The sequence below is a fragment of the Felis catus genome, chromosome A1 (assembly GCF_018350175.1).
Source record: "Felis catus isolate Fca126 chromosome A1, F.catus_Fca126_mat1.0, whole genome shotgun sequence".
In the NCBI taxonomy this organism is placed as follows: domain Eukaryota; kingdom Metazoa; phylum Chordata; class Mammalia; order Carnivora; family Felidae; genus Felis; species Felis catus.
In genome coordinates, this window is record NC_058368.1 from 84,493,028 (window position 1) to 84,520,672 (window position 27,645).

At 40.8% G+C, this 27,645-nt stretch overlaps 1 protein-coding gene across 3 annotated transcripts in view; it reads left to right on the plus strand.

The window, feature by feature from the left end:
* Positions 1-13,514, plus strand: part of PGBD2 (piggyBac transposable element derived 2) — a 36,239-nt gene extending 22,725 nt beyond the window's left edge. For 2 of the 3 annotated variants that reach the window (XM_045056438.1, XM_023253614.2), the window contains one exon: positions 11,506-13,514. In XM_045056438.1, coding sequence (XP_044912373.1) covers positions 11,506-13,267 — 1,762 coding nt within the window. In that variant the 3' untranslated portion in view covers positions 13,268-13,514. Of the gene's footprint in view, positions 1-6,050; positions 6,147-11,505 lie in introns of all 3 variants that reach the window. The other variant, XM_045056440.1, reaches the window with a different exon arrangement.
* The last annotated feature ends 14,131 nt before the right edge of the window (positions 13,515-27,645 follow it).

A 27,645-nucleotide genomic window follows, 5' to 3' on the forward strand; every position in this document is an offset into this window, starting at 1 on the left:
GGTGGTATTGAAATCCCCTCCTTTCTTCCATCAGTGGTTTTTGTGAACAGATTTCTTGTCTAGTCCCATGCGAGTGTTTTCACTCTTTCTTTCTTTCTCTCCAGCTACTTTTGGGGGGAGTGCTTTTCTTGCATGATCCTGATGTGCTGCCTTCTCCCCAGTCCTCTCTCTGCAAAAATGAGTTCCTACCCTCTACGGCTCCTCAGCTTTTCTCCCCCCAGTCCACCTCTCCACACCATGTACCTGCTAAGTTCTCTGATTCAAATTATGCAGATTGTTGCAATAATTCTCAGATCAATTTCCTAAGTGTTCAAAATGGTTTGATGCTGATCTAGCTGTGTTTCAGGGACAAGACAAGCTCAGAGTCCCCTTACTGCTCTGCCATCTTAACTCCTACCTGTCTGGGAAACTCTTTATCTCTCCTTCTATTCTAAATGGCAGCATTGCTGGATAAAGTATTCTTGGCTGCGTATTTTCCCCATTTACTTTGAATATATCATGCCACTCCCTGCTAGTCTGCCAAGTTTCTGCTGATAAGTATGCTAACCTTATTTGTCTTCCCTTATGACTTAGGGATTTCTTTTTCCTTGCTGCTCTCAGGATTTTTTCCTTAACTCTGTATTTTGCAAATTTTTCTACAATATGTCTTGGTGTTGCCCTGCTTTTGTTGATTATGGTGGGAGTTCTCTGTGTGTCCTTGACTTGAATGTTTGTTTCCTTCCCCAGATTAGGGACATTTTCCACAATAATTTGCTCATATAAGTTTCTGCCCCTGTTTTCCTCTCTTCTTCTGGCACTCCTGTGATACAAATGTTATTACGTCTTATGGAGTTGCTGAGTTCCCTGTGTCTACATTCTGATCTAATGTTTTCTTTCCCTATTCTTCTCAGCTTTATTATCTTCCATAATTTTATCTTACATTATCACTTACTCATTCCTCTGCTTCTTCCATTCTCATGGTCATTTCTTAGAGTCGGTTTCACATCTCAGTTATAGCATTTTTTATTACTGTCTGACTAGTTTTTAGATTTTTTTTTTTAATTTTTTTTTTCAACGTTTATTTATTTTGGGGACAGAGAGAGACAGAGCATGAACGGGGGAGGGGCAGAGAGAGAGGGAGACACAGAATCGGAAACAGGCTCCAGGCTCCGAGCCATCAGCCCAGAGCCCGACGCGGGGCTCGAACTCCCGGACCGCGAGATCGTGACCTGGCTGAAGTCGGACGCTTAACCGACTGTGCCACCCAGGCGCCCCTAGATCTTTTATCTCTGTGTTAAGAGACTCCTTGGTGTCTTCTATGCTTTTCTCAAGCCCAGCTATATCCTTATGATTGTTGTTTTAAATCCTGGTACAGGCATATTACTTATATCTATTTTGATTAGATCTCTGGCTATGACCTTTTCTTATTTTTTGTTTTGTGATCCATTTCTCCATCTTGGCACTTTGCTTTCGTCTCTGTTTTCTCTGTGTTAGGAAAGCCTGTTATATTTCCTGCTTCTGAGAGTAAAGGCTATATTAAGAAGATGCTATACACTGACCCCGGCGTGGCGCTCCAGGAAGTGTTTCTGGTGTGCAGTTTGTATACTCTGCTTTTGTGTTTTAACTGCTCTTTCCCTCACGTCAGTCCTCTGCAGTTTCGCCTTGTCTGTACTGGGTTGTGTTTGGGCCTTGCCCAGTGTGTGGTGAGTTTTAACTCGGTGTGTTTTGGTCTGCTTGTTCAAAAGGCCAGATCCATTTTCCACTAGAGCTGAAGTTTTGCATCACTCCATTGTCAGTAGACTTGGTAGGTGCAAGGGGTTTGTGCTCGTCTTCTAGCAGAGGGACCTGCTTCTGCTCTGGCTCTCAGGCACAATTGCACTCATGAAAAAGCACCTGCAGAGCCTACAGGGGCGGGTCTTGAGTAAGTGGCTCAGGCCTTGTGTGTGCTGTGTTGCTCACTTAAGTCTGTCTGTGCTGATAGGTGAGGAATTAATATAGTTTCAGCCCACTGTCTTCCTGCAGAGGCGTTTGCGCCCACTGATGTTCAGGAAACCCTCACTGAAGATCGAACAATCTCCCCTCCTGTGTCCCAGGAATCCCTCAGATCTCTCTGCCTTCACCCATTCTGTGTCTGAGCCTTTTGCCCACCCAGCATCATGGTCCTGTGCTAGACACAACCTGTGCTGAGTTTCAGAACTCCAAAGGGACCTGGCATGGTTGGCCCTGCACTAATCATCTGGGGTGGGGTCTCACTACACTGTGGCTGGTGCCTGCTTGTCTCAGAAGGGCAGTCACAGAATGTGCGGCCACTTGGAGTATGGTAAAGCACAGCGAAAGGCTGATTTTCAGGTTACCTGGTCTCAGCAGGTGTCTCTGCTCCTATTGGAATGAATAGGGTAGCTCAGTGGCACCCGCTGCCAGTGCCACCTCTCTCAAATGCACTGTAAGGAGGAGATCTGTCTGTCCCAGTGTGGCCCAGGGTATCTGCAGACCATCTGTCTTCTCCCAGGCCGCTGCCCTCCCTCTCAACAGAAGCACATCTGTGCTGGTCAGGTTCTGTCTCTGGTCATGGCATGGACTTCTAAAACTTCTGACTTTGAGTTCCACTGCTTGGAAAAACTTGGCAATAGTCAGCCCCAATTGTTTTGCTTCTCAGTGGTTTTGGGGAAGTGTTTTTCTTGTGCAGTGCCCTGCATGCACATGCTTTCTCACATGTGCTCTCTGTCTCTGAATCTCTTTCCTGTGTGATCAGGGCTCCTTACCCCCCACAGCACCCATGATTCTTTTCTCGGTAATCACTTCTCTGCACCTCCTCCCTTCCACAGTGTGGCCTCTTTTATCCCTGTAGTTGTGCAGTTTGTTCTCTCAGTCCTCAGATTCATTTCTTGGGTGTTGGAATGGATTTGATATTAGACTAGCTATGTTTGATGGACAAAGTAAGTATAGGGTCCCCCTACTACTCTGACATCTAAATCCTGTCCTACTCCAGGAGTCTTAACAACTATGTACAGAAAGTTTTTGGAGGCATGGGGGCACACAGGAGCTTAGTGAGAGTGGTGGAAACCCTGACTCTATAGGCCTGGATCTGCTGCTCGAAAATAGGAGAGGCTGAGAAGATGGCAAGTTGTCTACTGACCCCTGAGAACCTCTCAGTCTGAGGTCCATGGGAAGTGCTTCAGATTTCCTATCCCTGAAAGCTGGGTTCCCTTTCTGGCATAGCATGAGAAATACCTTGCCTTCCCTGAGGTCAGATCTCCTGTGCCCTAGTAGACTCTAGCACAGAGGCTGATGGAGTCCATGTTCACCAAATGAGGTTGTAGTGAATCTCTAAGGCAGTGAACTCCCAAGTCCAAGGGTAGGTCTGTAGAGAAATAACCTTTTCGGTAAAGCTTGTGTCTTTCCTCTGGTTTGAGATTCTTCTCATGTGGAGGTTGGGCCAGAGTGACACAGGGCAGCAGTAGAGCCCACCTTCCTTGCCCGTCCATTCTCATAGCCAGTGATGTGCGTCACTGCCCCTTCTGCATCCTACTAGAGGGCTTCCTGTGACAGCTGAACACTACTGAAAGTCCTCATTATGGCCGATAGAGCCCTGTGGGTCCTGGTCCTGGCAGCCTGTGCTCTGCTCTCCTCCCTTTACTACATCTGAAGTCTCACTGACCTCCTTGCTGTTCACAGTTATCAAGTCCCTTCAGGCTCAGGGCCTTGTGCCTACAATTCTTTTTCTCTGCCTGGGACACCCTGTTTCTAGCTGTCTGTAAGGCCCCCTCCCTCTTTTTTCAGGCCACCTGCCTGGGAGCCTTCACTTATCATCCATCTAAAATAGTAACCCCAGTCCTACTCCTTTGCTACATTCTCTGCCCATTGTCCAGGATGGCCCCCATCTTGCATAGCTACTTGTGTGCTGAACTGTCATCTTTCACCTCCAGGTAGACAAGTGCTGTGCAGGTCAGGAGCGGAGTGTGTCCATTGCCAGTTACTGGGAAGTGCCTGCTCGTGGTTGGTGCTCATTAAATATAGGTATCTCTTGTCATCCATTTAGATCCTAGTGCACAGGGAGAGTTAGGATAGACGGGGTTTCCATGTTTTCTAAATCTGTTTGGCTTCTGAATTGCAACTAGTGTATAGTAAGATGTCTGATACTGAGGAAACCATCTGAAAATTTGTCTGAATCTGTTCAGGTCCTGATATTGGGTAGTAAGAGGTCAAGTAGGGAGAGCTTGGGAATTTGGGAGAGAGGAACCTTATATTTGCCAAATTAATAAGGGAAAGGGAAGACAAAGGTAAGACTGAAGCATGAAAGTAGAGCTGCTGGGGCCAATGAATCAGAAGACATCAGTGGATGTCACTTCAGCAGCCTAGGCTTCCTTTTTGGTGGTTACTGTCATTTGGGTAATGACAGTGGCACCTGTCATTTATCAGTAAAGAGAATTCTGTATTCAAGACACATTAAGAAGGAAGGAGGTATGTAACATTTCTTTGTTGTTGTTACCTACTTTTTATTTAAATATAGTTAGTTAATATACAGTGCAATATTGGTTTCAGAACTAGAATTCAGTGATTTACAAAGTTGGCATTTTTTTCCCTAAAATTTTATTTAAATTTAAGTTAGTTAACGTATATGTGTATCAGAAGTAGAATTTAGTGTTTTATCACTTACATATAACACCCAGTGCTCATCACAAGTGCCCTCCTTAATACCCAACACCAATTTAGCCTATGTCCCACCATCAGCCCTGTTTGTTCTCTGTTGTTAAGTCTCTTGTGGTTTCTTTTCTTCTCCTTCTTCCCTCCATTCCCATATGTTCATCTGTTTTGTTTCATACATTCCACATATAAGTGGAATCATATGATGTTTGTTTTCTCTGATTGACTTATTTCTTTTAGCAAAATATATTCTAGCTCCATCCACGTCATTGGAAATGGCAAGATTTCATTCCTTTTGATGCTAATATTCCATTGTATGTATGTATGTATATATATATGTATACATATACACCACATCTTCTTTTTTTAATTTATTTTATTTTTTTAATTTACATTCAAATTAGTTAGCATATAGTGCAACAATAATTTCAGGAGTAGATTCCTTAATGCCCCTTGCCCATTTAGCCCATCCCCCCTCCCAACCCCTCCAATAACCCTCAGTTTGTTCTCCATATTTCAGAGTCTTTTATGTTTTGTCCCCCTCCCTGTTTTTATATGATATTTGCTTCCTTCCCTTGTGTCCATCTGTTCTGTGTCTTAAAGTCCTCATATGAGTGAAGACATATGATATTTGTCTTTCTCTGACTAATTTTGCTTAGCATAATACCCTCTAGTTCCATCCATGTAGATGCAAATGGCAAGATTTCATTCCTTTTGATTGCCTAGTAATATTCCATTGTGTATATATACGTATACCACATCTTCTTTATCCATTCATCCGTGTGTGGACATTTGGGCTCTTTCCATTCTTTGGCTATTGTTGATAGTACTGCTATAAACATGGGGTGCATGTGTCTCTTTGAAACAGCATACCTGTATCCCTTGCATAAATACCTAGTAGTGCAATTGCTGGGTCATAGGGTAGTTCTATTTTTAATTTTTTGAGGAATCTCCACACTTTTCCAGAGTGGCTGCACCAGCTTGCATTCCTACCAGCAGTGGAAAGAGATCCTCTTTTTCCACATCCTTGCCAACATCTGTTGTTGCCTGAGTTGTTAATGTCAGCCATTCTGACAGGGGTGAGGTGGTACCTCATGGTGGTTTTGATTTCTATTTCCCTGATGATGAGTGACGTTAAGCATTTTTTCATGTTTTGGTTGGCCATCTGGATGTCTTCTTTGGAGAAATGTCTATTAATATCTTTTGCCCATTTCTTCACTGAATTATTTGGTTTTTTGGGTGTTGTTGATAAGTTCTTTAGAGATTTTGACAACTAACCCTTTATCTGATATGTCGTTTGCAAATATCTTCTCCCATTCTTTCGGTTGCCTTTTAGTTTTGCTGATTGTTTCCTTCGCTATGCAGAAGATTGTTATTTTGATGAGGTCCCAGTAGTTGATTTTTGCTTTTGTTTCCCTTACCTCCAGAGACGTGTTGAGTAAGAAGTTGCTGCCCCCAAGATCAAAGAGGTTTTTGCCTGCTTTCTCCTCAAGAACTTTGATGGCTTCCTGTCTTACATTGAGGTCTTTCATCTATTTTGAATTTATTTTTGTGTATGGTGTAAGAAAATGGTCCAGGTTCATTCTTCTGTATGTCGCTGTCCAGTTTTTCCAGCACCACTTGCTGAAGAGACTGTCTTTATTCCATTGGATAGTCTTTCCTGCTTTGTCCAACATTAGTTGGCCATACGTTTGTGGGTCCATTTCTGGGTTCTCTATTCTGTTGCATTGATCTGAGTGTCTGTTCTTGTGCCAGTACCATACTGTCTTGATGATTACAGCTTTATAGTATAGCTTGAAGTCTGGGATTGTGATGCATCCTGCTTTGGTTTTCTTTTTCAAGATTGCTTTGGCTATTCGGGGTCTTTCCTGGTTCCATACAAATTTTAGGATGATTTGTTCTAGCTCTGTGAAGAATGCTGGTGTTATTTTGATAGGGATTGCATTGACTGTGTAGATTACTTTGGGTAATACGGACATTTTAACAATATTTGTTCTTACTATCCAGGAGCATGAAATCTTTTTCCATTTTTTTTGTGTCATCTTCAATTTCTTTCATAATCTTTCTATAGTTTTCAGTGTATAGATTTCTCACCTCTTTGGTTAGATTTATTCCTAGGTATTTTATGTTTTTTGGTGCAACTGTAAATGGGATCGATTCCTTGATTACTCTTTCTGTTGCTTCATTGTTGGTGTATAGGAATGCACCCGATTTCTGTGCATTGATTTTATATCCTGCAACTTTGCTGAATTCATGAATTAATTCTAGCATTTTTTTGGTGGAATCTTTTGGGTTTTTCATATAGAGTATCATGTCATCTGCAAAGAGTGAAAGTTTGACCTCCTCCTGGCTGATTTAGATGCGTTTTATTTCTTTGTGTTGTCTGATTGCAGAGGGTAAGATTTCCAATAGTGTGTTGAATAACAGTGGCAAGAGTGGACATCCCTGTCTTGTTCCTGACCTTAGGGGGAAAGCTCTCAGTTTTTCCCCATTGAGAATATTACCATTATCATTCATATATGACATTTATGATCTCGAGATAAGCTCCTTCTATCCCTAATTTCTTGAGGGTTTTTATAAAGAAAGGATGCTGTATTTTGTCAAATGCCTTCTCTGCATCTATTGAAAGGATCATATGGTTCTTTCCTTTCTTTAATTGATGTGATGAATCACGTTCATTGTTTTGCAGATATTGAACCAGCCCTGCATCCCAGGTATAAATCCCACTTGGTCATGGTGAATAATTTGTTTAATGTATTGTTTGATCTGGTTGGCTAATATCTTGTTGAGGATTTTTGCATCCATGTTCATCAGAGAAATTGGTCTATAGTTAGTTCTCCTTTTTAGTGGGACCTCTGTCTCATTTTGGAATCAAGGTAATGCTGGCTTCATAGAAAGAATTTGGAAGTTTTCCTTCCATTCCTATTTTTTGGAACAGGTTCGAAAGAATAGGTGTTAACTCTTCCTTAAATGTTTGGTAGAATTTCCCTGGAAGCCATCTGGCCCTGGACTCTTGTTTTTTAGGAGATTTTTGATTACTCATTCGATTTCCTTATTGGTTATAGGTCTGTTCAAATTTTCTGTTTCTTCCTGTTTCAGTTTTGGTCGTGTATATGTTTCTAGGAATTTGTCCATTTCTTCCAGATTGCCCATTATATTGGCATATAATTTCTCATAATATTCTCTTAGTATTGTTTTTATTTCTGCTGTGTTGGTTGTGATCGCTCCTCTTTCATTTTTGATTGTATTTATTTGGGTCCTTTCCTTTTTCTTTTTGATCAAACTGGCTAGTGGTTTATCAATTTTGTTAATTCTTTCAAAGAACCAGCTTCTGGTTTCATTGTTCTGTTTTACTGTTTTTTTGGTTTCCATAGCATTGATTTCTGCTCTAATCTTTGTTATTTCCTGTCTTCAGCTCGTTTTGGGTTTTATTTGCTGTTGTTTTTCTAGCTCTTTAAGGCGTAAAGTTAGGTTTTGTATCTGAGATCTTTCTTCCTTCTTTAGGAAGGCCTGGATTGCTATATACTTTCCTCTTATGACCACCTTTGCTGAGTCCCAGAGGTTCTGGGTTGTGGTGTTATCATTTTCATTGGCTTCCGTGAACTTTTTAATTTTCTCTTTAACTTCTTAGTTAGCCCATTCATTCTTTAGTAGGATGTTATTTAGTCTCCAAGTATTTGTTACCTTTCCAAATTTTTTCTTGTGGTTGATTTCAAGTTTCATAGCATTATGGTCTGAAAATATGCATGGTATGATCTCAATACTTTTGTATTTGTTGAGGGCTGATTTGTGTCCCAGTATGTGGTCTATTCTGGAGAAACGTTCCATGTGCACTGGAGATGAATGTATATTCTGCTGCTTTAGGATGAAATGTTCTGAATATATCTATTAAGTCCATCTGGTCCAGTGTGTGATTCAAAGCCATTGTTTCCTTGTTGATGTTTTGATTAGATGATCTGTCCATTGCTGTGAGTGGGGTGTTGAAGTCCCCTACTATTATGGTATTACTATCAATGAGTTTCTTTATGTTTGTAATCAATTGATTTATATATGTGGGTGCTTTCACATTTGGAGCATAAATGTTTACAATGGTTAGGTCTTCTTGGTGGATAGACCCCTTAATTATGATATAATACCCTTCTTCATCTCTTGATACAGCCTTTAGTTTAAAGTCTAGATTGTCTGATATAAGTATGGCTACTCCGGCTTTCTTTTGTGGACCATTAACATGATAGATGGTTCTCCATCTGCTTACTTTCAATCTGAAGGTGTCTTTAAGTCTAAAGTAGGTCTCTTGTAAACAGAATATACATGGATCTTGTTTTCTTATACATTCTGTTACCCTGTGTCTTTTGATTGGAGCACTGAGTCCATTGACATTTAGAGTGATAACTGAAAGGTATGAACTTATTGCCATTATGTTGGTTGCAGAGTTGGAGTTTCTGGTGGCGTTCTCTGGTCCTTTCTAGTCTTTGTTGCCTTTTTTTTTGTTTGTTTATTATTTCATCTTTTCTCCCCTCAGAGAATCCCCCTTAAAATTTCTTCCAGGGCTGGTTTAGTGCTCACAAACTCCTTTAATTTTCTTTTGTCTGGGAAACTTTTTATCTCTCCTTCTATTTTGAATGACAGCCTTGCTGGATAAAGAATTCTTGGCTGCATATTTTTCTGAATCAGCACATTGAACATATCCTGCCACTCCTTTTTGGCCTGCCAAGTTTCTTTGGATAGGTCTGCAAACCTGATCCATCTTCCCTTGTAATTTAGGGACTTTTTTTCCCTTGCTGCTTTCATAATTCTTTCCTTGCCTGAGTATTTTGTGAATTTGACTATGGTATGCCTTATTGATAGTCAGTTTTTGTTGAATCTAATGGGGGCCCTCTGTGATTCCTGGATTTTGATGTCTGTATCTTTCCCCAGGTTAGGAAAGTTTTCTGCTATGATTTGCTCAAAACCCCATCTAGTTCCATCCATGTAGTTGCAAATGACAAGATTTCATTCTTTTTGATTGCCGAGTAATACTCCACATCTTCTTTATCCATTCATCCATAGAGCTCCTCCTTTCTTACAGTGGAGAGTGTTTGGACCTTTAGCTGGGTTTGCTTTGATTTGTTCATTAAAATAAGCCTGGAAAAACAAACAAACAAACAAAACAAACAATAAAAAACCTGATCCTGTAAAAGAAGAAAGGGAAAAGGAACAAAAAACACCAATCAAAAAACTATAAGCTGAATTCAAAGAGAAAGAAAGCTAAAAAAATAAAAGACAAATAAAAGAAAAAAGAAGCTTGACCCTCCCAAAAAGGAGAAAGGAAATGAAAATAGCAAACTAACAAACATATAAAACAGTATGAGCCTGATTCTAGAAGAAAAAAAAAAAGAAAGAAAAACAAATAAACAAATGTGGGGGGGGGGCTGTGGTAGAAAAAAAGTAAACCTGGTCCTGTTTCCACCAGAACTACATGTGTCATCTTGAAGCATTCAATTTTCAGTACAGTTGGTACATGCAGGGTGCTGCCTATGGTGGTCTTCTGCGTGAGAGACTGACTGAAATGGCTCAGAGTCAGTCTTACTCCAGTAAATAAGCAGTTACCAGGCACTTTGAGTCAGGTTGTGGTGTAACCGGGTACCACCTCTGCTGGGGGCTGCTGTGTTGGTCTCAGAAGTCCCAGTGTGTTGGTATTGGGGGAAAATGACACCACCCCAATCTTTGTCCCCAGAAAGAATCTCACATCCCCCACCATTCAGGCAGTCCTCACAGATAGTAAGGGCAGTCAACTTGCCCTGCACCACAGCTTTCTTGAGTTTTTCCTTGGTGTGCAGCTGGAATACAAAACTTGAAAACTTAATGGGCACAGCACTACATGGACCTGCTTCCCTCCTCGGGAGTAGAGCCTCTGCATGCTGTGCCAGATGGTTTTTGTCCCAGAAGAATAGTTCCTCGCCAGCATGTTGTGTGGAGTGTATAGTGTAGCACCACTGAAAGCAGCAACAAGGTCATATGCTATCTGCTGTACCTCTGTCCCCTGCAGATGAAACGCCATTAGCTGGAACCTATAGGTTCTTTTGTCCTTGGAGAGGCAATAAACCTCTTCCAAAAGTACTCCAGGAAGGGGAGTGTTCTCTCCCAGTGTGCCTTGAAGGTCCCTACACCAGGCTATGCACTCTGGGGCCAGCTCCTTCCTTCCCCCCATGACCACACACTACAGCTCTCTGCTAGAGAGTCACACACTTCCAAAACTTCAGGGTTGAGCTGCACACGCTGTTTGCAAACCACAAAACATAACAAAAACCTGTAACGCTCAGTACTTCTTGCACCCCAGTCTGTGGTCTAGAGAGATTTTCCTCTTGTGTGAACCCAGTGCGATATATACTCTCTCAACACCTCTCTCTTTCCTTCCCTTCTTTTCTCTTACCAGAAAGGGTTTCCTCCCCCTCTGCAGCACTGCCATTTTTCTATCCACCAATTCATATCCATGTACCTCACACCTGCCACCCTGTCTCCCTCTAACCATGCAGGTCCTTCTGCCACTCTGCAGATCGATTTCCTGGGTGTTCCAAGTGATGTGACCTCGGTAGAGCTGTGTTTGGGGGGTGAGAAAGCTCAGGGTTCCCCTATTTCTCCTCTATCTTACCTCCTCCCCCTGGAACTTCTCTTTAGAATGCCTCCTATCATTAAAATACTTTTGCACTTGAAAGAGTAACCTATGTTTGGAAAATTCCCTTAACTGGCACTGTGCCTGGTGGTACTGGTTCCAAAATGCGGTTCAAGCTCAGCTGGTCTGCAGTGGGAGCACCCTCCTCTCAGGTGATGCTTTAACAGAGTTTTCTGCTGAAACACTGTCTCCTGTGTGACCTCGCTTTATTTCGTTTCCTGTCATTGCAGCAATCCCACTGTTGGGAGAGATGCCAGTTCAAAGCTCAAGTCCATGAAGCTACTTGAGGTTCTGAATGCATTGGAGGAGGAGGGTCCTAGCCACCGCAGGGAAGAGATCTTCATTGCGCCACCTGACAATGCCTCAGGGGATTTCACTGATGAGGACTCAGGTGATGAAGATGGCCAGCGAGGCTCCCATGTGCCCGGTAGTGTGCTGCATGCCTCTGTTGTACCTGAGGACTCTGGCACTGAAGAGGAGGATGACGACCTGCAGCCACCACCAGCCATGAAGAGGCAGAAGGCAGTAGTGGAACCTCAGCGTGTTTGGATCAAAAGAGATATCCAACCCAACTTCCGCAGCTGGACTCCATCAGATCCCCATATAGAGGATCTCAAAAGCCAGGAACTGAGTCCTGTAGGCCTATTTGAGTTGTTTTTTGATGAAGGAACTATTAATTTTATTGTTAATGAAACCAATCGTTATGCTTGGCAAAAAAATGTCAACCTTGGGCTCACAGCCCAGGAATTAAAGTGTGTTTTGGGAATTTTGATTTTAAGTGGGTATATATCCTATCCAAGGAGAAGGATGTTTTGGGAAACATCTCCTGATTCACATCATCATCTTGTGGCTGATGCAATTAGAAGGGACAGATTTGAACTGATCTTTTCATACCTGCATTTTGCAGATAATAATGAGCTGGATGAAAGCGATAGGTTTGCCAAGGTCAGGCCTCTCATTGTCCGAATGAATTGCAATTTCCAGAAGCACGCACCCTTGGAAGAGTTCTACAGCTTTGGTGAGTCCATGTGTGAATACTTTGGACACCGGGGATCCAAGCAGCTGCCAGCAGGGAAACCCATGCGTCTGGGCTACAAGATCTGGTGTGGGACAACCAGCAGGGGCTATCTGGTGTGGTTTGAGCCCTCACAGGGCACACTGTTCACCAAGTCAGACAGGGGCTTAGACTTAGGAGGTAGTATGGTGGTAAAATTTGTGGATGCTCTTCAGGAGCGTGGCTGTTTGCCATACCACATATTTTTTGACAAGGTTTTTACAAGTGTCAAACTCATGTCCATTTTGAGGAAAAAGGGGGTGAAGGCCACAGGAACTGTTCGTGAATACAGGACTGAGCGATGTCCCCTCAAAGATCCCAAAGAACTTAAGAAAATGAAGAGGGGTTCATTTGATTATAAAGTTGATGAGAGTGAGGAGATTATCGTGTGCCGCTGGCATGATAGCAGTGTGGTTAACATCTGCTCTAATGCTGTGGGCATAGAGCCAGTGGAGCTGACCAGCCATCATTCAGGAATAGCCAAAACACGGACCCAAGTCCATCAACCATCCCTGGTGAAGCTGTACCAGGAGAAAGTGGGGGGTGTCAGCCGGATGGACCAGAATATTGCCAAATACAAGGTAAAGATCCGGGGCATGAAGTGGTACTCAAGCTTCATTGGCTATGTCATTGATGCTGCCCTCAATAATGCTTGGCAACTACACAGGATCTGCAGCCATGATGCCCAGGTAGACCTCCTGGCCTTCCGGAGATATGTGGCCTGTGTGTACCTAGAGAGCAATGCTGACATGTCCTCCCAAGGGAGGCGAAGCAGACGGCTGGAAACTGAGAGCCGCTTTGACATGATTGGTCACTGGATCGTCCACCAGGACAAAAGGACTCGGTGTGCCCTTTGCCACTCGCAGACCAACACCCGCTGCGAGAAATGCCAGAAGGGTGTCCATGCCAAGTGTTTCAGGGAGTACCACATTCGGTGATGCAGAATGGACAGAGGGAGCCCTGTGGATGTTTGGTTTATAATGAAATGTTTACAGCAAATTTCATAAAGCAGATAGAGCACTTGTGTTCTATTTGTGTTGGAAAAACAACACCTGAATCGCTAATGATTTGGTCTTGTATTTTCTACCCACCTCCATTACAGTTATCTTTTTATTGTCTTCTGTGATACCTACATGTAACATAAATTAATATTTATATTGGTAATTATAGATGTTTGTAAATCTATAGATTATACTGTTACTTATTTCAAATAATGGGCCCCTGTGGGTGATTCCTGTGGGTGATAGATGAGTCCTAGTTAGGAAAATCAAATAGAACCAAAAACTTTAGAGAAACTTTCATGAATAGTAAAAAGATTTTATAATTGCATACTATTGGTTTTAACATAAGATGAGACAATAGTATGTAAGTATGGTATCAATATTGATGAAGGAGATTTTAATCATAGTTATTTCACTTTAACACTAGCAAGCTGTTTAGGAATAGATAATCAGCTTTGTGTTTATCCAGAGGGCTAGATTTGTAGACTTTGTATTTCCTTGATAAAAATATTTTCCTAATACAAGTATATCCTTATGGAATTCATTTTTATAACTAGTGTAAGATAGGTATCTGGGTTTTCCCCCTTAAGCAATGGTTTGCATCATTTATTAAAATATTTATATTTTCCCATTGATTTAAATTCTAATTTTATAAAGGGGGAGGAGTTAAGATGGTGGTGTAGTAAGGGGAACCTGGGCTAGTCTCAGTCCCTCAAACACAGCTCAATCAACATCAAATCATTTTAAACACCTAGGAAATTGACCTGAGGATTAAAAGAACGGTCTGCATAATTTGAGGGAGAGAACATGGCAGGTGTGGAGAGGAGATTTGGGGGAGAGAAAAGCCATGGTGCTGCAGAAGGGATGGGAGTCCTACTTGCAGAGAGGAGAAAGGGAAGTGGGGAGAGAGTAGTGTGTCAGATTCGCATAAGGAAAGCAATCCCCCAAAACCATTGATGGGGGAATTGTGAGGAACTGAATATCCCAAGGTTTTGCAAACAGTGGAGGTGAAATTCTGAGTTTCTGGAAGTCTGTGCTGTTTGCTGTAATAGATCTGGATGGGCAGCAGTGCTCCTGGGGAGAAGGAGAGGAAGCCCAAGAGCAGACAGTAGACAGTGTGGTGCAAAGATTCCTTTGGTCTCACTGGGAGAGAAAGTTCTCCTTCCCTAAGTGTATTTGGAAGAGACTATAATGCCTTTCCAAGGACAAAAGACCCAGCTGGCACCTTTGAACATGTATTCAACAGCAAGGGACAGGGGCACATGCAGAGGGTGGATGAAGTGGTCGTAGCTTTTCGTTGTGCTTCACCATAAACTCTAGGCACCAGGATGGCCATAGGACTGCTTTTCTGGGACAGAATAGTACCAGATGCAGTGCTGTGAAGCTCTCCTCTGCAGTGGGGGAGCGGGTCTGTGCCTTGCCTGGTCCTTTAAAATTTGAGAGTTGGGAATCCCAGTTGTATGCCATAGATAAAACACTGGAGAGCTGTGGCACGAGGCAAGTTGATGGCCCAGGCACAAAAGGGTAAAGGGAAGAATCTGATGAACCATGGGTCACAGGAGAGGAGATTGGTTGCTTGTCTGTGAGGGCTACCTGAACAGCTGCAGGTTCCATCTTTTCTGCCTGGGGAAAAGAGAGTGGTATGGTACCGTCTACCCCCACCCACCAGCCCATCACACCAGCCCATCATACACAGCACTCCTAATTGAGGCTACAGCTACTTATAGCAAAGCCTGGCCCCCTGGCCCCTACAATGGTTATCTTACAGGGGCAGGTCTGATTGTGAGCCAGTGCACTGGGCTTTTCCCCCAGAGGAACAACACAGGCTCCCCCACATGCACGAAGTCTAATGATCATAGAGTGTTCCAAAGCATCAGCATCAGTTATGCTGGAAACAAGAAGAGGCCTTTTTTTTTTTTTTTTTTTTTTTTATCAGGCCTATAGTTTTTTTGTTTCCTTTTCTCATGTTTTGAAACTGACTTCTTTTTCTTTTTTTTATTCTTGAATTCAGCTTACAGTATTTTGTGTATTTGGGTTTTTTGTTTTTGTTTTTGATTGCTATACCTTTTTTTTGGATAAGGCCTTTTTGTTTTCGTTAATTTGTATTGTTTTTTAAATCGGGCTTATTTTAATAAGTCAAAAGCACACCTGGTTAAAGGTCGAAACACTCCCCGTTACAGGTAAGGAGGAACTCTACAGAGGACTGACCTGGGGGAAAGAGCAGCCAAATCACAACAGGAGATGTATAGTGCATATACCATACACCAGAAACACTTCCTGAAGTACAAGGCCCTGGAGAGTGTATAACGCTTCTTAATATAGTATTATATCCAGGAACAGGAAGCCTAACAAACTTTCATAACACACCAAAAACAGAAACCTAGACAGAATGACAAGATGATTCTTCCACAAAGAAAGATCAAGAAGAAACCACAGGCATGGATTTGTTCAAAACAGATATAAGTAGTATATCTGAAGGAGAATTTGGAACGACAGTCATAACTAGCTGGACTTAAAACAAAACAAAACAAAACAAAACAAAACAAAACAAAACAAAACAAAACATAGAAGGCTCCAGAGAAACCATGGCTGTAGAGGTAAAAGCTAAAAACTAGTCAGTCTGAAATGAATAATGCTGTGACTGAGATCAAAACTGACTGGGTGTAATTACAACGAGGATGAAAGAAGAGGAGGATTGAATAGGTGATACAGAAGGTAAAATTATAGAAAATAATGAGCCAGAAAAGGAGAGGGGAATAAAACTATTAGATCACAAATATAAACTTAGGGAACTCAGTGATTCTACAAAGTGCAATAATATCCATCTCATAAGAGTCAAAGAATAGCAGGGAAAAGTGAAAGAAGATTTATTTGAATAAGTTATAGCTGAGAAATTCCTTGATATTCAGAAAGGAACAGGCATTCAAATCCAAGAGTCACAGAGAACTCCCCTCAAAATCAACAAAAACAGGTCAAAACCACGACATATAATGAAACTTGCAAAATGCAAAGATAAAGAGAATTCTGAAAGCAGCTAAAGACAAAAGGTCCTTAACCTACAAGGGTAGACACATGAGGTTAGAAGCAGACAAGTCAACAGTATCTTGGAAGGCCAGAAGGGAGTGATATGATATATTTAATGTGCTAAATGTGAAAAATATGCAACCAACAATACTTCCTCCGGCAAGACTATCATTCAGAACAGAAGGATATCTGAAGAGATTCTAAGAATCTGTAGATTCTTAGCAAAACTCCTTAGCAAAAGCTATAGGAGTTTGTGAACAATAAAACAGTTATGGAAGAATTACTTTAAACTTTATTTAAATTCAAGTTAGTTAACCTACAGTGTAGTGTTGGTTTCAGGAGAGCCCGGTGATTGATCACTTACATATAGCATCCAGTGCTCCTCCCAATAGGTGTCCTCCTTAATGCCTATCACACATTTTTTTTAAGTTTATTTATTTTGAGAGAGAGAAAGAGGGCAACATTGGCAGGGGAAGGACAGAGGGGGTGGGGGGAGGAATCCCAAGCAGGTTCCATACTGTCAGTACCCAGAGCCCAACATGGGGCTTGATCTCATGAATCATGAGATCATGACCTGAGCCAAAATCAAGTGTTGGACACTTAACCAATTGAGCCACCCAGGCACCCCTGCCTGTAAGCCATTTAACCCATCCCCACCAACCTCCCCTCAAGCAACCCTCAGTTTGTTCTCTGTATTTGAGTCTTTTATGTTTTATCTCTCTTTGTATTTTTATCTTTTCCCCCCTTCTCCCTTATCTGTTGTGTTTCTTAAATTCCACATGAATGAAATCATATGATATTTGTCTTTCTCTACTGACTTATCTCATTTAACATAATACCTTCTAGTTCCATCCTTGCCTTATTGCAAATGGCAAGATTTCATTCCTTTTCATTGCCAAGTAGTATTCCATTGCATATATATACCACATCTTCTTTGCCATTGGTCAATTGATGGGCATTTAGGTTCTTTCTGTAATTTGGCAATTGTTGATACTAGTGCTATAAACAATAGGGTGCCTGTGCCCCTGAAAATCAGCATATTTCTATCGTTTGGATAAATACCTAATAATGAAATTGCTGGGTTGTAGGGTAGTTCTTTTTTTAGTTTTTTGAGGAACCTCCACACTGTTTTCCAGAATGGCCACATCAGTTTGCATTCCCACTGAGAATGCAAAAAGGTCGCCCTTTCTCCTCATCCTCGCCAATATCTATTGTTTCCTGAGTTGTGAATTTTAGCCATTCTGACTGGTGTCTCACTGTGGTTTTGCTTTGTATTTTCCTGATGCTGAGTGATGTTGAGTATCTTTTCATGTGTCTGTTAGCCATCTGGGTGTCTTGTTTGGAAAGTGGCTATTCATGTCTTCTGCCCATTTCACTGGATTATTTGATTTTGGGCGTTGTTTGGTAAGTTTTTTATACATTTTGGATACTGACCCATTATCTGATATTTCATTTCCAAATATCTTCTTCCGTTCCATTAGTTACCTTTTAGTTTTGTTGTTTCCTTCACTGTGCAGAAGCTTATTTTGATGAGGTCCCAATACTTCATTTTTATTTTAATTTTGTTGAGGAACCTCCATATTATTTTCCAGAAAGGCTGCACCAGATTGTGACTTTTCATGTGTCTATTAGCCATCTGGATGACTTCTTTGAAAAAGTGTCTGTTCATGTCTTTTGCCCATTTCTTCACTGGATTATTTGTTTCTTGGGTGTTGAGTTTGATAAGTTCTTTATAGATTTTAGATACAACCTTTCACCCGATTACACATTTGCAAATATCTCCAATTCCGTCAGGTTACTTTTAGTTATCTTGATTGTTCCCTTTTCTGTGCAGAAGCTTTTTATCTTGATGAGGTCCCAATAATTCACTTTTGGGTTTGTTTCCCTTGCCTCCAGAGACATAAGAAGTTGCTGTGACTGAGGTTGAAAGAGTAGACCTAGACCGGCCGACTCCATTTTGTTCTGTGTCCTCCATCTTGAGTGACTATGTCCCCAACATGGCCCCCTTTCCGGAAAAACCACGGAAAGAAATTCCTGCTCAAACCTCAGACCACGCCTCCTCCCCTTGAGTAACTTCCTGCTCACCCGTTCAAACTTCCCATTCAAACCACACCCAGCAACCTGTGCAACGGGACTCTGACCCTTTCCCAGCCAATTAGCTAAGGCCACGACCATCACCCCCCAAACTGCCCCTAGATCCCTATAAAACCTTTGTGCTTTTGAAACACACTCTCTCTCTCCGGCATCTCACCGCTGCGTCGATGCATTTAGGAGATTGAGCTCAAGCTAGCTAGAATAAAGGCTCTTTGCTTTTGCATCCGACTCGGCTCCCTGGTGGTCTTCGGGGATCACGAATTCTGGGCATAACAAGGTCAAAGAGGATTGCTGCCTGTTTTCTCCTCTAGGATTTTGATGGTTTCCTGTCATATTTAGGTCTTTCATCCATTTTGAATTTACTTTTGTGTATGGTGTAAGAAAGTGGTCCAGCTTCAGTCTTCTGCATGTCCCTGTTCAGTTTTCCCAAAACAATTTGCCGAAGAGACTTCTTTTTTTCCTTTGGATATCCTTTCCTACTTTTTGAAGGTTAATTGGGCATACATTTGTGGAACCATTTCTTTGTTTCCTATTCTGTTCCATTGATCTATGTGTCTATTTTTGTGTGAGTACCATACCATCCTGATGATTACAGCTTTGTAATACAGCTTGAAGTTCAGAAGTGTGATGCCTCCAACATTGGTTTTCTTTTTCAACATTACTTTGGTTATTTGGGGTCTTTTCTGGTTCAATACAAATTTTAAAATCATTTATTCTAACTCTGTTGTTGCAGGGAGTATGGCCGGAGTCACAAAGATGAGTCCGCACACAAAGTGCAGTTAAGTGAAGGTCCTCATACTCCAGTCTAAATGAGGCCCTGACTCCAGAATGAAGCCTCTTTTTATTAGGATAATTCCTAAAGACTGTGTGCATAAAGTCAGCTAAGCAAGTGTGTTAATCAATCTAATAGTTTGGCTTTTCAAGGTTGAATTTCAAGTTAATTGGTTTCTATAACACTAGGAAGGGTCAGGTGTGAAGGAGGATCTGGCCCTGGGCAATGTTAATGACTCTAGGCATTCCTTAGGAGCCAAAGCCAAGCTGTAGCCACCTTGCATTCAGCTGTGTAAACATGTCCTAAGGCCTTGCACCTTCTCCAGCCCTTCCCTTTTGAAGTCTTTTCCTTTGATGCTTCTCTCCTGCATCTCCCACTCTGTGAAGAATGCTGTTATTTTGATAGGGATTGCATGAATGTGTGGGTTGCTATGGATAGTATCAAGATTTTAACACTATTTGTTCTTCTAATCCATGAGCATGGAATGTTTTTCTATTTCCATTTCTTTGTATTTTCTTCAACTTCTTTCTGAGTTTTCTATAGTTTTCAGTGTACAGATCTTTAACTTCTTTGGATAAGTTTATTCCTGGGTATTTTATGGTTTTTGGTGCAACTATCAATGAGATCAATTCCTTGATTTCTCTTTCTGCAGCTTTATTATTGGTGTATAGAAATGCAACTAATTATGTTGATTTTATATGCTGTGACTTAGCTGAATTCATGTATCAGTTCTAGCAATTAATTGGTGGAGTCTAGGTTTTCCACATAGAGTATCATGTCATCTACCAAGAATGAAAGCTTAACTTCTTCATTGCCAGTTGGTATGCTTTTTATTTCCTTTTGTTGTCTGATGGTGAGGTTAGGACCTCCAAGTAGTATGTTGAACAACAGTGGTGAGAGTGGACATCCCTGTCCTGTTCCTGATCTCTCAGTTTTTCCCCATTGAAGATGATAATAGCCGTGGGTCATTCAAATGTGGCCATTATGGTGTTGAGGTATGTTCCTTCTATCCCTACTTTCTTGAGGGTTTTTCTTATCAAGAAAGGATGCTGTATTTTGTCAAATACTTTTTCTGCATCTATTGAGACCATCATATGGTTTTTATCCTTTCTTTTACTAATGTGGTGTATCACGTTGATTGATTTGCAAACATTGAACCAGCTCTGTAGCCCAAGAATAAATTCCACTTACTCATGGTGAATAATTATAATGTAGTGTTGAATTTGATTTCCTTTTTTCTTTTTTTTTTTTAACGTTTATTTATTTTTGAGACAGAGAGAGACAGAGCATGAATGGGGGAGGGTCAGAGAGAGAGGGAGACACAGAATCTGAAACAGGCTCCTGGCTCTGAGCAGTCAGCACAGAGCCTGACGCAGGGCTTGAACTCACGGACCACGAGATCATGACCTGAGCCAAAGTCGGACGCTTAACCGACTGAGCCACCCAGGCGCCCCTTGAATTTGATTTTCTAGTATCTTGTTGAGAATTTTTGCATCCACTTTCATTAGGGATATTGGCCTGTAATTCTCCTTTTTAATAGGGTCTTTGGCTGGTTTTGGAATCAAGGTAATGGTGGCTTCATAGCTGAGCTGGAAGCTTTTCTCCCATTTCTATTTTTTTGGAACAGTTTGAGAAGAATAAGCATTAACTCTTCTTTAAATATCCGGTAGAACTTCTCTGGGAAGCCATAAGGCTTATTGTTGGGATATTTTTAATTATTCAGTTTCTTTGCCAGTTATGAGTCTGTTCAAATTTTTCATTTCTTTCTGTTTCAGCTTTGGTAGTTTATGGATTTCTAGTAATTGATCCATTTCTTCCAAATTGCCCTGTTTGTTGGCATATAATTTTCATAGTATTCTCTTATAATTACTTGTACTTCTGTGTTGTTGGTTGTAATCTCTCTTCTTTCATTCATGATTTTATCTATTTGGGTCCATTCTGTTTTCTTTGTGATAAGTTGGCTAGTGGTCTATCAATTTTGTTTATTCTTTCAAAGAGCCATCTCTTAGTTTTCACTGATGTGTTCTACTGTGGGTTTTCTTGTTTGTTTGTTTTTATATCATTTATTTCTGCTCTAATCTTCATTATTTTCTTCTGCTTCTGGCTTAGGCTTTCTTTGCTGCTCTTTTCTAGCTCTTTTAGGTATAAGATTAGGTTGCATATTTGGGACCTTTATTGTTTCTTGAGACAGGTCTGAATTGCAATGTATTTTACCCTTAGAACTTCCTTTTCTGCACTTCAAAGGGTCTAGACTGAATTTTTATTTTCATTTGCTTCCATGTATTTTTTGTTTTTTCTTTAATTTCTTGGTTAACCAACTCATTTTTAGTAGGATATTTTTTAACTTCCATGTATTTTTGAGGGCATTGTCTTGTAGTTGATTTCAAGTTTCATAGTGTTGTGATCTGAAAATATGCACAGTATGATCTTGATCTTTTTGTCCATGTTGTAGGCTGATTTGTGACCCAGTATGTGATCTATTCTCGAGAATGCTCCATGTGCACTCAAGAATAATGTGTATTAGTCTGCTTTAGAATGAAAATTCTGAATATATCTGTTAAGTCTATCTCTTCCAGTGTATCTTTCTAAGCCATTGTTTTCTTGTTTTTCTGCTTAGTTGATCTGTCCATTGTTATAAGTGGGTTTTAAAGTCCCCTACTCCTATGGTGTTATTATCAATGTGTTTCTTTATGTTCATTATTAATTGATTTATATATTTCATTCTCTCAAGTTGGGGGCATAAATATTGGCATTTGTTACATTTTCTTGATGGATAGACCCCTTACTTATGATATAATGGCCTACTTCATCTCTTGTTATGGCCTTTCTTTTAAAATCTAGTTTGTCTGATATAAGAATGGCTATTCTGCCTTTCTTTTGACCTCCATTACCATGATATATGATTCTACATCTCCTCACTTTCAACCTGGTGTCCTTAGGTCTAAAATGAGTCTCTTGCAGGCAGAATATATATTGATCTTGTTTTTTGATCCACTTATATGCTATGTCTTTTTTTTTAGGTTATATATTTATTTTTAGAGAGAGAGCGAGATGGGGCAGAGAGAGAGAGGGATATGGAGAAACCTAGCAGGCTCTGCACCGAACTCACAAACTGCAAGATCATGACCTGAGCCAAAGTCGGATGCTTAACTGACTAAACTACCCAGGCGCACCTGCCCTATGTCTTTTGACTGGAGCATTCAGTCAATTTTCATTCAGAGTGATTGTGAAAAATATGAATTTAGTGCCATTGTGTTTCCTGTAGAGTTGGTGTTTCTGGTGACGTTATCTGGCCCTTTTTAGTGTTTGTTGCTTTGGCCTTCTGGGTTTTTTTCTCCACTCAGAGAGTCCCCCTTAAAATTTCTTCCAGGGCTGGATTAGTTCTCAGAAACTCCTTTCATTTTTGTTTGTCTGGGAAAGTCTGTATCTTTCTATTCAGAGTGACAACTTTGCTGGATAAGGATTCTTGGCTGCATATTTTTCCCATTCAGAATATTAAATATTTTCTACCACTCCCTTCTGGCCTGCCACATTTCAGTGGACAGGTCTGCTAACCTTAGGTGTCCACCCTTGTAGGGTAAGGTCATTTTATCCCTAGATGCTTTTAGAATTCTCTCTTTATCTTTGTATTTTGCCTGTTTCATTATGATATGTCATGGTGTTTACCTGTTTTTGTTGATTTTGAAGGGAGTTGTCTGTGCCTTGTGGACATGAATGCCTGATTCCTCCCCAGACTAGGGATGTTGTAAGCTAAACTTGGTTCAAATAAACTTTCTGCCCTCTTTTCCTACTCTTCTTCTGGGACTCCTATAATATGATATTCCTTCATTTTATGGAATCACAAAATTTTCTAGTTCTCCCCTGGCGATCTAATACTTTCCTTTCCCTCTTTTTTTTCCAACTTTTTATTTTTATTTTTATTTTTGGGACAGAGAGAGACAGAGCATGAACGGGGGAGGGGCAGAGAGAGAGGGAGACACAGAATCTGAAACAGGCTCCAGGCTCTGAGCCATCAGCCCAGAGCCTGACGCGGGGCTCGAACTCACAGACCGCGAGATCGTGACCTGGCCGAAGTCGGACACTTAACCGACTGCGCCACCCAGGCGCCCCATCCTTTCCCTTTTAAAGAACATCCTACTAGAGAATGACTGGATTAACCAGGAAATTCAAGAACTATAAAAGAAACACAGGGAAACAAATGAAAGTGAAAGCATGCCATTCCTCAACCTTTGAGATGTAACAAATGCAGCCTTAAGATTGAAGTGTATAGCATTACAGACCTTCCTCAAAAAGGAAGAAAATTTTTGGAGGAGTTAAGATGGCAGAGAGGTAGGGGATCTCTGGGCTTCCTATGTCCCTCAAACATAGCTTTATTGAGGTAAGGTTACTTGGCACAGCCAGGAAATCAGTCTGAAGTGCACCAGAAAGATCTCCACACTTGGAGGGAGACATCTTGGGATGTGCAAGTTGTGTGGATTGAGTTGGGGAAGACAAAATGTCAGAGCTACGGAGGGGAGGGAACCCTTTCTGTAGAGAGACAAAAGGGGGATGGTAGTTGAGATAGTGCAGCATTAAATGAACACAAGAGGAAAACCTCTCTGGACCATCGACTGGGTGATAAGGTACTGAGTGTCCCAGTACATTTTTGCAAACAGCTTTGAGAGCTCAAACTTGGAGGTTTTGGAAGTGCATGACTTTCTCCAGTGCAGTCCTGGCGAGGAGGGAGTTGGCTGCAGAATTCATAGCATAGTGTAGAGATTTCCATGGCCCACTGGGAGGGAATAGTCCCCTTTCTGGAGTGTATTTGGAAGAGGGTTTATTGCATCCCAGGGACAGAAGACCCAGGAGGTGCCAGCCAAAGGCCTTTAATCAGCAGGTGGAGAGGCTCTATTCAGGAGCAGGAGAGTGGAGCTGTGCCATGCCAGTTTTAAGACTTCTCGTTTATCTCAGCCAAGCGCCAAGGAGAAGGCACAGGAAAGATGAGGTATGGGATGAGCTCTCTGCTCTCACTATTCTATGAGAGCCACCAGAACAGCATGGGTTGAAATCTCAGCCTGGGGATGAGAATTGGGATGATGCCATTTTCCTGTCGAATACCACCATTGTAGGACTTCGGAGAACACAGCAGCCCCCAGTGGCAGTGGGACCCCCTTACCTGAAACCCCATATCAGACTGGATAAAAAAAAAAATCCATCCCTATGCTGCTTATAAGAGACTTATTTTATTTTATTTTATTTTATTTTATTTTATTTTATTTTTAATGCTTGTTTGTTTTTATAATTTATTTTCAAGTTAGCTAACATACAACGTATACAGTGTAGTCTTGGCTTCGGCAGTAGGTTCCTGTTGTTCATTATTTACATACAACACCCAGTGCTCATCCCAACAAGTGCCCTCCTCAAATCCAATCTCCCATTTGCCCATCCCCTCAACTCCCCACCCCCATCAAACCTCAGTTTGTTCTCTGTGCTTAAGAGTCTCTTATGGTTTGCCTCACTCTCTGTTTGTAACTTACTTTTCCTTCCCTTCCCCTGTGGTCTTCTGTTCAGTGTCTCAAATTCCATATAAGAGTGAAAACATGATTTTGTGTCTTTTTCTGACTGATTTCACTTAGCATAATACCCTCCAGTTTATCCACGTTGTTGCAAATGGCAAGATTTCATTCTTTTTCATCACCGAGTATTCCATTGTGTACATATACCACACCTTCTTTATCCATTCATCAGTTGATGGACATTAGGACTCTACATAATTTGGCTATTGTTAATAGTGCTGCTATAAACATTGGGGGTACATATGCCCCTACGAATCAGCACTCCTGTATCCTTTGGATAAATTCCTAGTAGTGCTATTCCTGAAAGAGACTCATTTTATACCTGAGGGCACCTGTAGATTGAAAGGGAGAACTTTTCAGGTCAAAAGAAACCTGGAGAACCTATACTTATATCAGACAAACTAGATTTTATTTTACTATCATTCAATATATTTTATTTTATTTTATTTTATTTTATTTTATTTTATTTTATTTTATTTTTAAATATAATTTATTGCCAAAGTGGTTTCCACACAACATCCAGTGCTCATCCCAACAAGTGCCCTCATCAACGCCCAGAACCCACTTTCCCCTCTCCCTCAACCCCCATCAACCCTCAGTTTGTTCTCAGTATTCAAGAGTCTCTTATGGCTTGCCTCTCTCCTTCTCTACAACTTTTTTTCCCTTTCCTTTCCCCTATGGTTTTCTGTTAAGTTTCTCAAGATCCCCCTATGAGTGAAAATATATGGTATCTTTCTCTGACTTATTTCACTTAGCATATACCCTCCAGTTCCATCCACGTGGCAATAAATGGCCAGATTATGTTCTTTCTCATTGTCAAGTAGTATTCCATTGTATATATAAACCACATCTTTATCCATTCGTCAGTTGATGGACATTTAAGCTTTTTCCACAATTTGGCTATTGTTGAAAGTGCTACTACAAACATTGGGGTACGTGTGACCACATGAATCAGTGCTCCTGTGTCCCTTGGGTAAAACAAATTTTAATTTTTTGACAAACCTCCAGAGAGGCTGCACCAATTTGTATTCCCACCAACAGTGCAAGAGGGTTCACGTTTCTCCATATCCTCTCCAGGATCTATAGTCTCCTGATTTGTTCATTTTAGCTACTCTGACTGGCGTGGGGTGGTATCTCAGTGTGGTTTTGATTTGTATATACCTGATAAGTGATGTTGAGCATCTTTTCATGTGTCTGTTGGCCATCTGGATGTCTTCTTTGGAAAAGTGTCTATTCATGTCTTCTGCCCGTTTCTTTACTGGATTATTATTTTTTTTTTCAGGTGTGGAGTTTGGTGAGTTCTTTATAGGTTTTTGATACTAGCCCTTTATCTGATATGTCATTTACAAATATCTTTCCCATTCCGTTTGTTGCCTTTTAGCATTTTTTTTTTTATTGTTTCCTTTGCAGTGCAGAAGATTTTTTATCTTGATGAGATCCCAATAGTTCATTTTTGCTTTTAATTCCCTTGCCTTTGGAGATGTTTTGAGTAAGAAATTGCTGTGGCTGAAGTCAAAGAGGTTGTTGCCTGCTTTCTCTTCTAGGTTTTATTGATGGTTTCCTTTCTCATTTTCAGATCCTTTATCCATTTTGAGTTTATTTTTGTGTATGGTGTAAGAAAGTGGTATAGTTTTATTCTTCTGCATGTTGCTGTCCAGTTCTTCAGGCACCATTTGTTAAAGAGACTGTCTTTTTTCCCCCCCATTGGATACTCTTTACTGCTTTGTTACAGATTAGTTGGCCATACATTTGTGGGTCCAGTTCTGGGTTCTCTTCTATTACATTGGCCTATGTGTCTGTTTTTGTGCCAATACCATACTGTCTTGATGATTACAGCTTTGTAGTAGAGGCTAAAGTCTGGGATTGTGATGCCTCCCACTTTGGTTTTCTTCTTCAATATTACTTTGGCTATTCGGGGTTTTTTGTGGTTCCATACAAATTTTAGGATTGTTTGTTCTATCTTTGAGAAGAATGCTGGTGCTATTTTGATTGGGATTGCAATGACTTTTTTGCTTTGGGTAGTATTGACATTTTAACAATATTTATTTTTCTAATCCATGGGCATGGAGTGTTTTTCCATTTCCTTTTGTCTTCTTCAATTTCCTTCATAAGCTTTCTATAGTTTTCAGCATACAGATCTTTTACATCTTTGGTTAGGTTTATTTCTAGGTATTTTATGATTCTTGGTGAAATCGTGAATGGGATCAGTTTCTTTCTTTCTGTTTCAGTTTCTTCATTACTGGTGTATAAAAATGCAATCAATTTCTGCAGTTTAATTTTCTGTCCTGCGACTTTGCTGAATTCATGCATCAGTTCTAGCAGACTTTTGGTGGAGTCTGTCAGGTTTTCCATGTACAGTATCATGTCCTCTGTGAAAAGTGAAAGTTTGACTTCTTCTTTACCAATTTTGATGCCTTTGATTTCATTTCATTGTCTGATTTATGAGGATAGGACATCCAACCCTATGTCAAACAACAGTGGTGAGAGTGGACATCCCTGTTGTGTTCCTGATCTCAGGAGGAGAGCTCTGTTTTTCCTCATTGAGGCTGATGTGAGCTGTGGGTTTTTTGTAAATGGCTTTTATGATGTTTAAGTATGTTCCTTCTATCCTGACTTTCTCGAGGATTTTTATTAAGAAATGCTGAATTTTGTCAAATGTTTTTCTGCATCGATTGACAGGACTGTAAGGTTCTTATCTTTTCTTTTATTAATGTGATATATCACATTGATTGATTTGCAAATATTGAAGCAGACCTGCAGCCCATGAATGGATCCCACTTGATCATGGTGAATAATTCTTTTTATATGCTGTTGAATTTGATATGCTAGTATCTTGTTGAGAATTTTTGCATCCATATTCATCAGGGATA